At 35.0% G+C, this 15,418-nt stretch overlaps 2 protein-coding genes across 3 annotated transcripts; both read left to right on the forward strand.

Annotated features, from left to right (window-relative positions):
• The first annotated feature begins 101 nt into the window (after positions 1-101).
• On the forward strand, positions 102-3,122 carry LOC130429525 (coagulation factor XIII B chain-like). 2 transcript variants are annotated; one of them, XM_056758142.1, is made up of 6 exons: positions 102-194; positions 319-516; positions 735-902; positions 1,608-1,784; positions 1,868-2,056; positions 2,241-3,122. In XM_056758142.1, coding segments are annotated over exons 1-6 (825 nt in total). In that variant the 5' UTR covers positions 102-103; the 3' UTR covers positions 2,243-3,122. The 2 variants fall into 2 exon arrangements, with proteins under 2 accessions (XP_056614120.1, XP_056614119.1); XM_056758141.1 differs by having other exon boundaries at positions 1,868-3,122.
• A 673-nt stretch (positions 3,123-3,795) lies between these two features.
• On the forward strand, positions 3,796-13,969 carry LOC130429524 (complement factor H-like). The gene is made up of 18 exons (XM_056758140.1): positions 3,796-3,884; positions 5,125-5,177; positions 5,355-5,395; positions 5,626-5,831; positions 6,130-6,184; positions 7,180-7,322; positions 7,959-8,123; positions 8,531-8,725; positions 8,801-8,974; positions 9,083-9,259; positions 9,344-9,520; positions 11,203-11,385; positions 11,558-11,749; positions 11,913-12,092; positions 13,019-13,195; positions 13,279-13,467; positions 13,642-13,680; positions 13,793-13,969. Exons 6-17 carry the CDS (start codon positions 7,202-7,204, stop codon positions 13,665-13,667), a joined length of 1,956 nt encoding a protein of 651 aa, XP_056614118.1. The 5' UTR covers positions 3,796-3,884; positions 5,125-5,177; positions 5,355-5,395; positions 5,626-5,831; positions 6,130-6,184; positions 7,180-7,201; the 3' UTR covers positions 13,668-13,680; positions 13,793-13,969.
• Positions 13,970-15,418: the final 1,449 nt, after the last annotated feature.

Consider the following 15,418-nt stretch of genomic DNA (forward strand, 5'->3'; position numbering starts at 1 on the left):
GGCTGCTATGTAACAACACATATTATTAAGAGCTCTGTACAAATAAATGCAATTTCATTCGATTTTAATTCAATTAAAAAGTATTAATCCAAGGACTTTTATGATGCTCTGCTTACAGCTAAACATGAAATCCTGCGAGATATTTCTCTTTATTCTTCTTTTGAAATGTAAGGACATTACAACTAATGCTGAAGGTAGGGCTCCTGTGCCAAAATCTTACCAAACTGTGGCCTCTGAATAAACAGAGTAAAGATAAGACCTGTTTTTCTCCAAAGGCGACCTTTATATTCTTGTACATTCTTATTTCACTTCTTGTAGAAGTCACCTGTCATGAGCAAGATCTCAATAATGTTCACATTTTAATGGGACATCCAGGAATCAATCCACCTTACACATCTGGACATGTCTTAGTTTTCAAATGCACTGATGTCAACATGATGATGTACGGCCAGCGAGCAATCGAATGCCGGTCAGATGGTAACTGGGATAATCCATTTCCACAATGTGGAGTTAAAGGTATATTGAACATTCAAATGCTTAACACTATGTTTCCATGTGAACTTTTTCTCAGCTTTGTTTTCAGTCAAATGTAGCCTCGTCTTAATAATATACAATAAGATAAATGTTGCTGTGGCATTAAACTGGGTTTAACTGGGTTTATCCACTCTGGTGGATGTAAAATATGTAAAATGTAAAAAAATGTAAAATAAATGTTTTTTCCCCATTTATTGTAGCTTTTTGTACAAAGCCTCTTCTGACATTAACCAATTCAAGACTTATTGATGAGAGGACATATTCTCACGGAGACACAATACGCTATGAGTGTGATGATGGATATGAATCTATGGGAGAGACCATCGCTAAGTGTGATGGACAAACTTGGATTTACCCAGAATGCATTCGTGAGTAAAATTCACAAAACCTTTGCCATTTCAATTTCATTTTTATAAAGAAATGTATAGAGATTGTATACTGTACATACATGCATTGTTTTTTAAATGTTAATGTCTGTAAATCTTTTAACATGTTAAATTGGTTCCCTCGATCGAAAGTCTGAACATTTTCCCATAGACTTTTGGAATATCGCCCAAAATAACCTCTGTGATTAACAAAGGTTTATGAAGTTTACAAGTTTTTTACAAATTTCTTTACAAGTGAACACAATATTTTTTAAGCCGAAATATAATTGACAAGAGTAAAAACCTTACACGGTGCTATAAACAGACGACACTTACGTACTCTTTCAAACTTTATTTAAAATGTTTGCCCTGCTGAGTTATTACTCCGTGAATGAATCTGCATCTACGTTTTAAGAGATTTGTGCCTGTTGCATTATTTATGAGCTTAATATATAAAATGACGTCTAATGCTGGGTTCACACCAAACACAAACAATCTCATTCCACCAAAAGTTTGTTCTTTTCTCAACCACCAGAACACCCTTTCAACCCCCATCACCTAAACCCGATCATGGGTCTCCAGGATTTTGGTTTTAAATTTGTATCATTGTTTAGTTTATTGTATGTATAATCTGTTCGTTCAATTTAAAATCAATTTATGTTGTATATTGTAATTTATGTACAATGTTTAATACTGTGATTTCATTAGGCAGCATTTGTCCTCCACCACCTGAAATTGAAAATGGAGATTTTATCACTAAGGATATGACCAGTGAGGTCATCATGGAGGTACAATACTCTTGCCAATCTTACTATGTGCTGAATGAACCGAGAAAACATTACAGGTGTAGAGATGGGAGATGGGAAACCCCTCCAAAATGTCTGAGTAAGTCATCCAATACTAAATTATTCTCAATCCCGTTATAAAGTTTTATTCAGTATCTTTAAATCAGTTTGTTCCTCTCTTAGAGCCATGCAAACTTACAGATGAGATTTATACTGATTACAATATACAACCCATCAGAGTTAACTACGTGAAGCACAGTGATCGAGAGATTTCATTTAAATGTAATGAGGGATGGAATTCTGGAGATTGGAAAAGATCAGATTATGTGAAGGGAACATGCTCTGATGGGAAGATAAATATACATAAAAAATGTGAGTACATGTTAGTCTGTTTTCACTTCACACATTAATGACAGAGCTGTAGTCACACTGGACATCTGAATGTGTTTTATCAAAGATCAATTCTGCATTTTATTAAGTAATATATTACCCTGATAAGTTTACCCACAGTACCCACAATAATATTGTGTTTATCCTTTTCTATTCCCTCTGCGAGGAGATGCAGAGGAGCTAACATTACCCAGGAGGACCACACAAGAAAGGATGTGCAAGCTAAGCAGTATTATAATATAACTTACACCCAATTTATTCCAATTATGATTGTAAAAATGATTTCTAACTTGATTTGCATTGCCATGCAACAAGGACTTATAGTACAATTACAAAATGCTAAAAATTTTCAAGGAAAAACGCAACTTCTCTTGATGATCAGCTCGTTTATTAGCTTAAGCTATCAAACAAACACTTCACTTATATAGCGGAAATTAGACAAACTTACCGGTCCAGCAGAAGACTGGTAACTTCGACGACGCTTAGCAAACCCTTTCCCTGCTTCAGTGCCCTCCATTTGGCAAAAGCCACGCTGATGTTTATTCAGGTTTTCTGTCGTTTTTTGTCTCGACTTCGCCTTGCTGCATCGTATTTTCTCTTTTTGACGACACAGATTGACGCTCTGTCGGCTCTTGTGCAGAGTATGTGTGGTCCGCCATTAGCACAAATAAGAAATAATCGTTTCTATTTCTAATATAAAACACGACAAGTAAGTGTGTTATTGTTCTTCCTCTTATTCTGCTAATCCTTCTATGTCGTGGCTTTGCAAGCTGCATCCGAAACACAGCAGGAGAAGAAGAACATAGTCCCTTGCATCCTTCGTTTTACGAAACGCGCTTAGTTTGTCCATGTAGTGCTACTATAGAAACGTGGCTTTGCAATTTGATATATTACATGTAAGGGTGTGCCCGCGATGTATATACATAAAATGGCTCCTTATAAGGTAATATAAACATTTTGGTTCATTTTGTAAGGTATTTCTCCACCATTTACAACCTAGTTTTGTATTGTATATTACATTTTGGTAAATAAATCCTTCAAAATTCTACACACTGTACCTTTAAACAGTGGTTCAAGTGCACACATACAAAAGTTACATCGACCAATGACAAATAAACAATCATATATACAACTATTTTAAAAGTCTACATAGATATATACAGAATACATCTCAAATAGACTATCAAGTATTAAAGTTGTTGTGCTGTTCATCGCCTTCAGTATTTCAAAACTAGACTAAACTAAATGGTTCTCACCATGTCCTCTCAATGTGAACGGTTGAATATGGCGGAGGGGACACTAGCACATTTATTTTGGTTTTGTCCTGTTCTACATGACTTCTGGTTTGACATTTTTAAATAGTTTTCAAAGGTTTATGGAACTAACATTCAACCTGACCACAGCCTGGCTATTTTGGGATAGATCAGTGTTATCAGTGTTTATTAAAAACAATTCTGACCTGAATAGTCGAAGATTCAATGCTTCGATAGGAGGAGCCTGATTCGACTAATCTTCGGAAACTTTCAGAACTTGTCATTCTCTGCACTGAAAGCAAGCGTGCTTGTCAGGAGGAGACGGAGAAAAATTTCATTCACTCTGGTTTTTATCTTGTTTATTTTCCCGTTTATTGTAGCGGTCTGTTCACAGCCTCTTCTGACAGTAAGCAATTCCAAATTCATGTTAACCAAAGATGAGAGAAAATATTCACATGGAGACACAGTACGCTATGAGTGTGATGATGGCTATGCATCAATGGGAGAGACCATCTCTAAGTGTGACACACAATCCTGGATTTACCCAGAATGCATTAGTGAGTCAAATTCACAAAAACCTTTGCTGTGAATTTCCATTTTAACTATAAACGAATTTAAAAAAATATATCACTAATCACTATCAACTAATTTACAAACATATTACACACAGAGACCACTTCAGACAACATAGCAAAACGCTGGTCCTGAAGTTTTTAACAGTTTTTAACACTATAAAACCAACAAAATTATGTATATCTGAATCAACCTATAAACGAATACCTTGAAGATGTACTCATGCAATATTGTTTGAGTAGGAGTGTGATCGGCAGAGGTGGGTAGAGTAGCCAACACCTTTACTCAAGTAAAAGAAGAAGTAACTAGAGAAATACTCAAGACTTAAAAGTAAAAGTCGCTGTTTCACTCGAGTAAAAACGCATGCAATGAAAAACTATTCAAGAAGCTGATAACTCCGTTACTTTTGATCTGATTATATAGTATTCAAAAAATATATATTATTGCCAATATTTTCATATTATATTTATTCATATTTTTCTTATTCTTATGATCATGAACAGATATCTTTACAATATACATACAGAGACTAAAGAATAGACAAACACAGAAGAGACGAGCATTTCTGTAAATTTCATCTAGTCCCACTGTCAATGTAACCTACACAACCTATTCAGAATAATAAAGTCAAACTAAAGTAAACCCATCCAGAGTTTTGCGTTTACACTGCTGTTAAAGCAAAGGTAACACACAGGGTTTCTGCCAATCTCATATTAATCTTGAGTACCTATAGAGTAGTATTGCATACTTCGTATCTTGAAGAGTATTTAGTTTGATCACATTTATAAAAGATAGATACAGCAATATACTATGTAATACACCCAACTTGTTTTTTGACTATTTGACCATGTTAAGCATGAGAAGACAGCACGTTTAACATTGCAAAGAAGTCAGAATGCATGAAGCACCGTAAAGATTTATATCCATTTCATGCAACGCTCTTTGTGTTCTGCGTGATCATAAGTTTCCCGCTGCTAGGAGTGAGTTACCCGCCGATTCAGATCGGTCTGAGAACTGAACAAAACATTTGAACTGATTCGTGAACCTATTCCAAGGGTTTTGCCAATTGTTCAATAAATGTTGTAAAAGAATCAATCAATTGATAATCCCCCAGTAAAAAGAGACAACAACCTTGAAATAAACCTTTAGAAATATACTCAAGAGTAAAAGTACACTTTCAATCTCGCTTTAAAAGTACATATTTTACAAGATGATCTTTTACAGGTAATATTTATTCAACAAATTCTACATTTCATTTCAGAAGAAGGTAACAAAAGGTAAGTGTATCAATATTCTATTTATGAACTGTAGAAAACAGTTCAAATTGGACGAACATCCGTTTGTTATTTGTTAAGGCTGCATTTGTCATCCACCACCTTTAATCGAAGATGGAGATTATAACATTGAGCACATGATTGATGAAATCATCACCAAGGTTTCATACTCTTTTACAGGTGTCAGGATGGGAGATTGGAGACGCCTCCAAAGGGTCCGAGTAAGTCATCTAATACCAAATGAGTCTGAATTTCATCTAAACACATCTGGGAAGTTTTTCAAGGGCCAAGCAAAATAATAATGCAAATGAACAAATAACTAAAGATGATATGAGAATATACCCCAAGTCCGACTTTTAGACATCTAGCATACACTCACAAAATTGTTTGATTGTTTGCTTGCGTGTTAATTTAGTTTTTAACAGAAATCGCTCATTGCAACTTTCATCAGTTAGACGTTGTCTCTCGAAGAGCCTTGCGAATTGACACCAGAGATTTATGAGGAGTACAACATACAACCTCTGCAAAGAAAATATGTAAGACACGGTGAAAGCGTTTAACATGATTGTAAGAATCAATGGATGTTTGGAGTTTTGAGAGGAAAATACACAGATGTGGTGTCGTGCTCTGATGGGAAGATAAAAGTTGATAATAAATGTGAGTACATGTTAGTCTCTTTATACTAAACACAGTGTTCTTACACTCAAAGTTCACATCTGAATGTGTTACAAATGTCTTAAACACAGTTTTATCTCATGCATGTACTCTAAGAGGAAGATTTATAAAGACAGATCATTCAGAGAATCTCAAACTCTTCTCCTCACATGAGTTTCAATCAGGAGAAGAAGCAGTTAATAGTTTACTCAAGTGATCACATTTAACTCTAAAAGTGTTTTGAAACCTTGTCATTTTATAATATTGTTTATAGACACAATTAATTTTTTCTTTTCTTTAGGTGACAAAAGACATTAGACAAAATAAACTCACGTGGACACACTGAGGTAATGCAAGTATGAATGTTCACAATTCATTTTAGAGAAAGTTGTTGAATATTGTTCTATTATTTAATGCACAGAAAATTCAAATGATAAAAAAAAACATGACATCCTTATCAAAGATTTCATTTCTTTTATCAAATTTTGTATAGAATAATTACTAATTTCATCAACATTTTGATGTAAAGGCAAATATTGTTAAAAAAAAAAAATCTGAATGTCTATTTCTATTGAGATTTTAATGTGCAGTGATTTAGAAGATTGTGAAGCTGTTAATACATCTTATGTGTTAATACCTTCAGATTTCTGATGTTACCAAAGCATGAAGATGGACAAACACACAGTGACAAGAGCACACAAACACATTTATAACCACTGTTTTCTTACTGTACACGCTTATCATATAGTTGAATGATTTCATATAATCTTTCTTAAATTGACAGTTTATTATTTTTAAGAAACACATTACAGTGAGTTAGCGCTTTTCTCCATCATTGAGCAACTTTCCATTTTATGTACACACGTGAGCTTTAGAGCTAAAAGATTCATTTTCGTCGCTCCCTCATAATCAAATTAAGTGTGAAAATGACCCAGATATGATCAGATACTGTATGAGAGAGAATTGAATATCTTTGACCAAAACATGATATTAAATACACTGTTGTGAGCTATGACTGTGTGTGATGGAGTTTTTGTTATCGGGTCAGGTGGAAACATTATGTCATAAGATCACCTAAATGTTAGAATGAATGGCAGAAAAACAAGGGATTCTAACTTTGCTGTGTTGAATAAAAACACATCACAAAAAGAGAGAGTATTAAGCATCTGAAAGATGTGGGATTACAGGGGACATTAGGACATTATGGGGAGGAACAACACTGAGGAGAAAGTTCAGTATGAGTCAATGTTTTTATTCCTGGAGAAGAAGAGAACTGTGATACGTGTATTATGTTTACCTAAACACACATGTGATTTCATTTCATTTGACACGTGTTTGCTTTTATCTGAAGATACTGGTCGTCAAATATTTGCATGACTGAACATTCTTCAAATGAACCACAGAACAGATCACAGCGCTGGAAAATGGAGATATATCCAATAATCATCTGTTTGATTTTAGGTTTAAATGCACTTGGATCCTCAAACGCTGCAGGTAGTAAAATGTTTACTTAAATATGACGATTAAAATGTATTCATGAGAAATTATTAGAATCTGTAAAAAACATGTTTGACCTTTCAGACAATTTAGAAACCGCTGCATGAATTTGTTTAATTGACACAGAAAATATCAATTGATTGTTTAGGTAAATGCTTTATTTATGATCATTATTTGCTGACATATAAAGATAGACAGACAAAATTAAACCAGTAGAGAAAACTAGAAATGTGGACATTTTAACTAAATTATGAAAACACAAAATAAAAAAAAGTTGCTGATTTTTCATATGTGAACAGCTGCAGTTAATGTTATAAATTATGCTAAATGTTCAAATCATGTCAAAAACCTATGACTGATACTGTTTGACCTTATTTACCATAGCAGTATGTTGACTTATTGAAATTACTTTTTTGATCCCTAAAGCACTTGAGCTGGTTTCACAGACTGGGTTTATAGACACAGTTCACCCAAAAATAAAAATTCGGTCATCATTTACTTAACGCAGAGTTTTTTCAAACCTGTTTACCTTTCTTTGTATAGGTTAGTTTAATATCTTCTTTGTATTCAACATCAAATATGTATGCACCTTTTTTTTTCAAAATAACGATGCATCTGTTCAACTTCATTCAGAGAAAACATGCACAGTACCTGACATACCACATGGGACTGTTGAGTTACTCAAAGTGTACAAGAAAGATGACACGCTAGAATACAAATGTGATAGGGGATACAAACCCAGACAGGGAACACCAAGATGCACAGAGAATGGCTGGAGTCTAAAGCCGGAGTGTGAAGGTGATGCTCCACTGTTAATAAGAATAAAGTATTCAGAATAATCCATGGAAATGAAAACAAAGTGATATTTTGCAGTAATATTTTTTATATTACGTTTAAAATCTGTGTACAGTCAAATTCTCCTCTTACAGTACAAGACAAATCAGAGACCGAAGAATTTTAAAAGAATCTATGCATATTTATTTGATCAAATTGTTAGTTTCTTATTATTATAATCATTTTGCATGTGTCATACAAAGTCAACAGTGCCACAGTCAAATATGTCCTAAAAACAGAGAAGCACAAAGGTGTTAGATCTTCGGCCTAATTTCACCTTGACCCCTGAATATTACTATGTGATGTAACAAATAGTTACAACATTCAGTTAAAGTCATATAAGCTTGACCCTTTTTTATACTTATTATCAGAAATAACCTGTGAACTCAAGGAAATAAAATATGGAATAAAAGCAATTGAACCCGAGGGAAAAACTTTCTTTCGAGCTGGAGAAACTGTGCAAATTATCTGCTCTGAAAGATTCAGGATATTCTGGACAAAAGAAAGCACACAAACATTTAAATGTCAGAATGATGGGCAATGGGACAACAATCCTACTTGTGAGGGTGAGCATACAGAGAAACCTTTTTTGGATTTATAACTTAACTTCTTGTTTTATTCAACAATTCATCTTCTTTCAGAGATTAGATGTGTAATTCCACGTGACAGTCGTCTTTATTCTGCAAGTTACTATTTCTACGGCAATATGAAATTGGATGTGACAAGATCTTACAGGTGTTTGTCTGAATATCGTCAAATGGCAGCCGAGGCCACATGTACAAGAGATGGTTGGAAACCAGATCCACTGTGTGCTGGTACAGTGTGTCTTTCTATCAACTCTCGCTATCTGTTTATTAATCTGTGAACACTATTAATACATCAAATCATTTACATTATAATAATGTGACAAATGTGTTTTCCAGACAATACCTGTGAAGCACCAAACATCCCAAATGCACAGATTGTGAGTCGTAAACGCACTAACTACGATGTCAATACAAGAATAAAATACAAATGTCATCCAGGATTTGAACCCGAGCGACTCATAGAAATCACCTGTAATTCTGCAGGCACATGGATAAACAAACAGAACTGCGTTGGTAGGTCATGTTATCATCATTCATCTAAACACCATCAACATCTGCGTATTGATAATAATGTGACTGTATTTATGTACTTCACAGTAAAGGAAGGTTCTTGCACAACACCAATCTTGGAAAACGGGTACATAGAAAGAGATCCCCCTACAGAGGACACTATCTTTTATTCATGCAACACGGGTTATAAACCATTAACTGGGAAATGGTGGGGAGCAGCAACATGCATCAATGGCCGTTGGTCAAATGAGCCGAGATGTATCCGTGAGTGTCTTTTGAATGTTGGGCTTACAGAGGAAGAATGTATTTTTTGCCTAGTGTTCAACACTGACATCTAAAGGAAAGAAACGCTGGACAATCTGCAGAAATTGTATGTGCTTCATGATTCAAACCATCACAAAACTCAAGGTAATGTGTCAACAGTAGACGGGAGAAACCAACACTGTAAAATCTAATTAGTTGATCTTACTTAAAAAAGCATGCAGACCGATTGCCTTAAAAAAACTAAGTAAAATGAAATGGTATTGTTGAGTTCAAGTAACTAAAAATATTAGTTCAGATGTACTCTTGACTTAGTGTGGAGTACTCAGAATGAACTATTATTACCAATTTAAGAATTTCCATTGGATTTATTGCACTGTAAACCCGGACAAGTTTGCAGTACTAAATTCTGAATACTGTATAGCTAGATTAAATTTTACTACAGTTCACATAAATATTATTCTAAAAATGCATAAATTAAACACCTTGATTTGTGCAACACAAAATGAGCAAGAGGAGACTGATCTCAGAACTGTATGCATAGACTATGCTCATTGGTAAAAAAATCACATGAGCTTCGCAGACCCTAATCACATGCACATATCTTCTAAACTGTGGTAACCACTGAAAAATATGTCAAAATCTTCTAAATATCTAAGAGAAGTGAATATTAAACACTATAAAGTCTTTAACTTTACTAAAAACATAAAATAATCATATTTTTAAAAATGTACTCTCCAAATGCAGTCTGGCGCAAAGCATGCTGGGAATCTTTTCTGCGTACAGGCAGGATCTGCTCTCCACTGCCTCTCGCTGGTGTAGTAAAGTAATTGCTTTGATGCCGCTACTTGCTTGATTTGAGTAAAATATACTAAAGGCGAAAAGTAGGTCGTCTTATGTCCCCTGCAAGTACTCGTAACTTTAAAAAACTAGTTAAATGTATACATTTTGACAACTGAGTAAAGTTAACGAATAATTTGTAAGTAAGGACAACAATTAGATTTGAGCATCTTTAATATATAAACTGGCACACAAGTAGCAATAAATAATGTATTTTGTAGGCAAACCTTATGTTGGCTAGACAAAGCTTTGCCCATAAAGTTAGTTTAATAATAGTTTAAAATTAGCTACAAATTAAGCTTTAAAAATGTTAAGTTTGAAAAACTGTTTAAGCATAAAGATACCACATGTTAACATTGTGTTAAACTGATTAAACATGTAGTAAACAAGATTACATCAATGATAGTGTCTAAAGCATAAAGCTAACATGTTTTCACATGATGCTAGCATGATACTACCATGATATAGCATGATGCTAAAATTAGTGAACAAATTAGAGCAAACCCCATGTCTCCACAATGTTCAGAAAAAGAGATGTGGGTGTTGCTAAACTGTGTCTAGGGAACTCTGTTTGGTTGCTAGGGAGTGGATTTGCAGCTGCTAATGTCTCTATGACACAGGGGTACAACCTACAGTAGATTTTTATTGTGTCATTTTACAGAGTTTGCCAGCGGCTTTTATTGTGGCAGCCCACATGTTTCTACGAAATCCTCACACAGAGCTTTGACTCAAAGTTTGGTGCAATGTTAAGTCTATGGGATTTTCTGCCTGCTCTACGAACATCATACGGCCGATTGCAAAAAAAGTCATAGTATGTCAGACCCTGTGTTTTTATCTTTTTCAAGTGGATGAAGAGGGTTGCGTCAGTCCTCCAAAAGTTGAAAACGCAGTCATCATCTCTAAACCTCAAGAATGGTATTCATATGGATCCCATGTAATCTACAGATGTCAAACACATTTCACAATAAAGGGGAATAGCAGAGTTTCTTGCCACAAAACAGCTTGGGACGAAGCACCAAAGTGTGAAGGTGAGCTTTCAGAGGGGTTGGCATCTCTTCAAATAGTCAAATAGCCACTATAGTAGGAAATATTTACATAGATTAACAGCACTATAAAAATGTGAGAAAGCGTTTCAATCCTTTCTCTCAAATATAAATAAAAATATCAGTCAAAATAATGTTTGCATAAAACTTTTTTTAGAGAGATCACCAACTGTTTGTTTAAAGCCTCTTCTGACGGTAAACAATTGCAAACTTATTGATGAAACACAAGATGAGAGGAAATATTCTCATGGAGACACAATACGCTATGAGTGTGATGATGGCTATGAATCTATGGACGAGACCATCGCTAAGTGTGATGGACAAACTTGGATTTACCCAGAATGCATTCGTGAGTAAAATTCACAAAAACCTTTGCCACGAATTTCAATTTCATTTGTATAAAGAAATGTATAGAGATTGTATACTGTACATACATGCATTGCTTTTTAAATGTTAATGTCTGTAAATCTTTTTACATGTTACATTGGTCAAAAACTACATTTTCATTACAGGAAAAGCTCAGTGTACCAAACCGACAAAGAACTTGCAGTATGTGACCCTGTTAGATGAGAAAAATCTATTCAACAACTTTGAAACTTTGAGATACAAGTGCAATAAACCATATGACAAAATTCCAGGAGGAACTTTGACTTGTAGAGATGAAAAATGGATTGGAACGATTGGCTGCACAAGTTAGTTAACACAACATCTAACAAACACATTTACTTATCAAAGATGCAAACCATACACGTCAACACTCCCATTGTGGCCGGGAGTCTCCTGTTTTTCACACCCAACTCCCGCCACCCTCTCATTTTGGTATTTTTCCTTCAAAAGTCCTGAACCGATGGGGAAAGAAAGCATTTGAAGTGTGTTGTGTTCTGCAGACACATCCGATTAAAATATGTATTGTTTATTTCTTATATTTCCCGTATTGTGATCAGTGTTTTCAATATGCATCATACATCCATATAAATAAAAAAACTTTATGCTAACTAATCCAGAACCTCAGAGATGACGTATTATTGCAGGAAAACTTGGAAGTAAGTGCAGCGCTGGTTCCCTCGATCGAAAGCCTGAACATTTTCCCATAGACTTTTGGAATATCGCCCAAAATAAGCTCTGTGATTATCAAAGGTTTATGATGTTTACAAATTTCTTTACAAGTGAACACAATATTTTTTAAGCCGAAATATAATTGACAAGAGTAAAAACCTTACAAACCTTATAAACAGACGACACTTACGTACTCTTTCAAACTTTATTTAAAATGTTTGCCCTGCTGAGTTATTACTCCGTGAATGAATCTGCATCTACGTTTTAAGAGATTTGTGCCTGTTGCATTATTTATGAGCTTAATATATAAAATGACGTCTAATGCTGGGTTCACACCAAACACAAACAATCTCATTCCACCAAAAGTTTGTTCTTTTCTCAACCACCAGAACACCCTTTCAACCCCCATCACCTAAACCCGATCATGGGTCTCCAGGATTTTGGTTTTAAATTTGTATCATTGTTTAGTTTATTGTATGTATAATCTGTTCGTTCAATTTAAAATCAATTTATGTTGTATATTGTAATTTATGTACAATGTTTAATACTGTGATTTCATTAGGCAGCATTTGTCCTCCACCACCTGAAATTGAAAATGGAGATTTTATCACTAAGGATATGACCGGTGAGGTCATCATGGAGGTAACATACTCTTGCCAATCTTACTATGTGCTGAATGAACAGAGAAAACATTACAGGTGTAGAGATGGGAGATGGGAAACCCCTCCAAAATGTCTGAGTAAGTCATCCAATACTAAATTATTCTCAATCCCGTTATAAAGTTTTATTCAGTATCTTTAAATCAGTTTGTTCCTCTCTTAGAGCCATGCAAACTTACAGATGAGATTTATACTGATTACAATATACAACCCATCAGAGTTAACTACGTGAAGCACAGTGATCGAGAGATTTCATTTAAATGTAATGAGGGATGGAATTCTGGAGATTGGAAAAGATCAGATTATGTGAAGGGAACATGCTCTGATGGGAAGATAAATATACATAAAAAATGTGAGTACATGTTAGTCTGTTTTCACTTCACACATTAATGACAGAGCTGTAGTCACACTGGACATCTGAATGTGTTTTATCAAAGATCAATTCTGCATTTTATTAAGTAATATATTACCCTGATAAGTTTACCCACAGTACCCACAATAATATTGTGTTTATCCTTTTCTTTAGGTAATGAAGAAAATTGGACAGGCTAAGGTGAACACTGAGGTAATGTAACAATGAGAGTTCACAATGCAGTTTAGAGAAATGTAGAAGTGAAACATTTACGCCAACCAACCTGTAATGATGTATTTACTGTTTCATAATATCTTGTGTTTAGACCTGAAGATTTCTGATGTAACCAAAGCATGAAGATGGACAGACACACAGAGACGAGAACACATAAATGCATCTATGTTGCTGCAATCTACATGTTTATCAAACAGTTTCATGGTTAAAATAATCTTAAATAATATAAAATTCTCACTTCAGAATAAAGATTCACATTTAAACTGTTGCAGTGGTTTGGTTTATCATTCAGTCATTTTCTACTTTTATTTACAACATATAATTTTGCTGAGTTCACATTGAGCGATTTTCAAAGTCTTTTCATCACTGCTCTTTTCACAATGCATGACTATGTGAGGAGCATTCAGTTGCTGCAGTGTTCACATTGAACGATTGATCGGCGACAGGAGATTCCTCACTGAATGACTTTATAATAGGTCAGAGTCGGTGACAACTGTCTGGTCAACAAACAATGTTTCACAACAAAGCGTACGCGAGAAGTGATACGTGATATCATAGTTCTTGCGTGACATTGGAAGCCATACTTGCTGATGTTGTTGTCAAATGATAGCAGCCATTATCGGTGGAGTTGATAATTGCAATCTACGTCTCACAGGCGAACAACAGACTGAAGTTACGGACACAGGACAGAGATGTCGTCGTCTGAGACAGCCGAGAGTAACCTTTACAAGTCAAGTGACGAGGCTTATTTACAAAGAAAAATAAATAAAATTTACTTAATAATATTCATTGTAACGATTAGAGTAAATGATGAATTGTTACTTGTTTAACTATGTGTCTGTGATTTATTCGCTTATTTTGCACATCATTTTTTGGCACGGTAACTTCTTTCATAATTTACAGCCTATTGAAACCGTTGCTAATGCTAAAGGCTTGTAATCTAACCACGAAAGTCTTATCAGACGTTTTTCTCATCATCACAGAGTCAATCAGAGGACTTAACACAGGTTGTAAGAGGGAGAGGGAGAGGGCGGAGAGGTAGGGGTGTTGGAGATGCAGGGAGGGCGAGGAGATGCAGAGGAGCTAACATTACCCAGGAGGACCACACAAGAAAGGATGTGCAAGCTAAGCAGTATTATAATATAACTTACACCCAATTTATTCCAATTATGATTGTAAAAATGATTTCTAACTTGATTTGCATTGCCATGCAACAAGGACTTATAGTACAATTACAAAATGCTAAAAATTTTCAAGGAAAAACTCGACATCTCTTGATGATCAGCTCGTTTATTAGCTTAAGCTATCAAACAAACACTTCACTTATATAGCGGAAATTAGACAAACTTACCGGTCCAGCAGAAGACTGGTAACTTCGACGACGCTTAGCAAACCCTTTCCCTGCTTCAGTGCCCTCCATTTGGCAAAAGACACGCTGATAATTATTCAGGTTTTCTGTCGTTTTTGTCTCGACTTCGCCTTGCTGCATCGTATTTTCTCTTTTTGACGACACAGATTGACGCTCTGTCGGCTCTTGTGCAGAGTATGTGTTGTCCGCCATTAGCACAAATAACAAATAATCGTTTCTATTTCTAATATAAAACACGACAAGTAAGTGTGTTATTGTTCTTCCTCTTATTCTGCTAATCCTTCTATGTCGTGGCTTTGCAAGCTGCATCCGAAACACAGCAGGAGAAGAAGAACATAGTCCCTTGCA

The sequence above is a fragment of the Triplophysa dalaica genome, chromosome 10 (assembly GCF_015846415.1).
Source record: "Triplophysa dalaica isolate WHDGS20190420 chromosome 10, ASM1584641v1, whole genome shotgun sequence".
In the NCBI taxonomy this organism is placed as follows: Eukaryota; Metazoa; Chordata; class Actinopteri; order Cypriniformes; family Nemacheilidae; genus Triplophysa; species Triplophysa dalaica.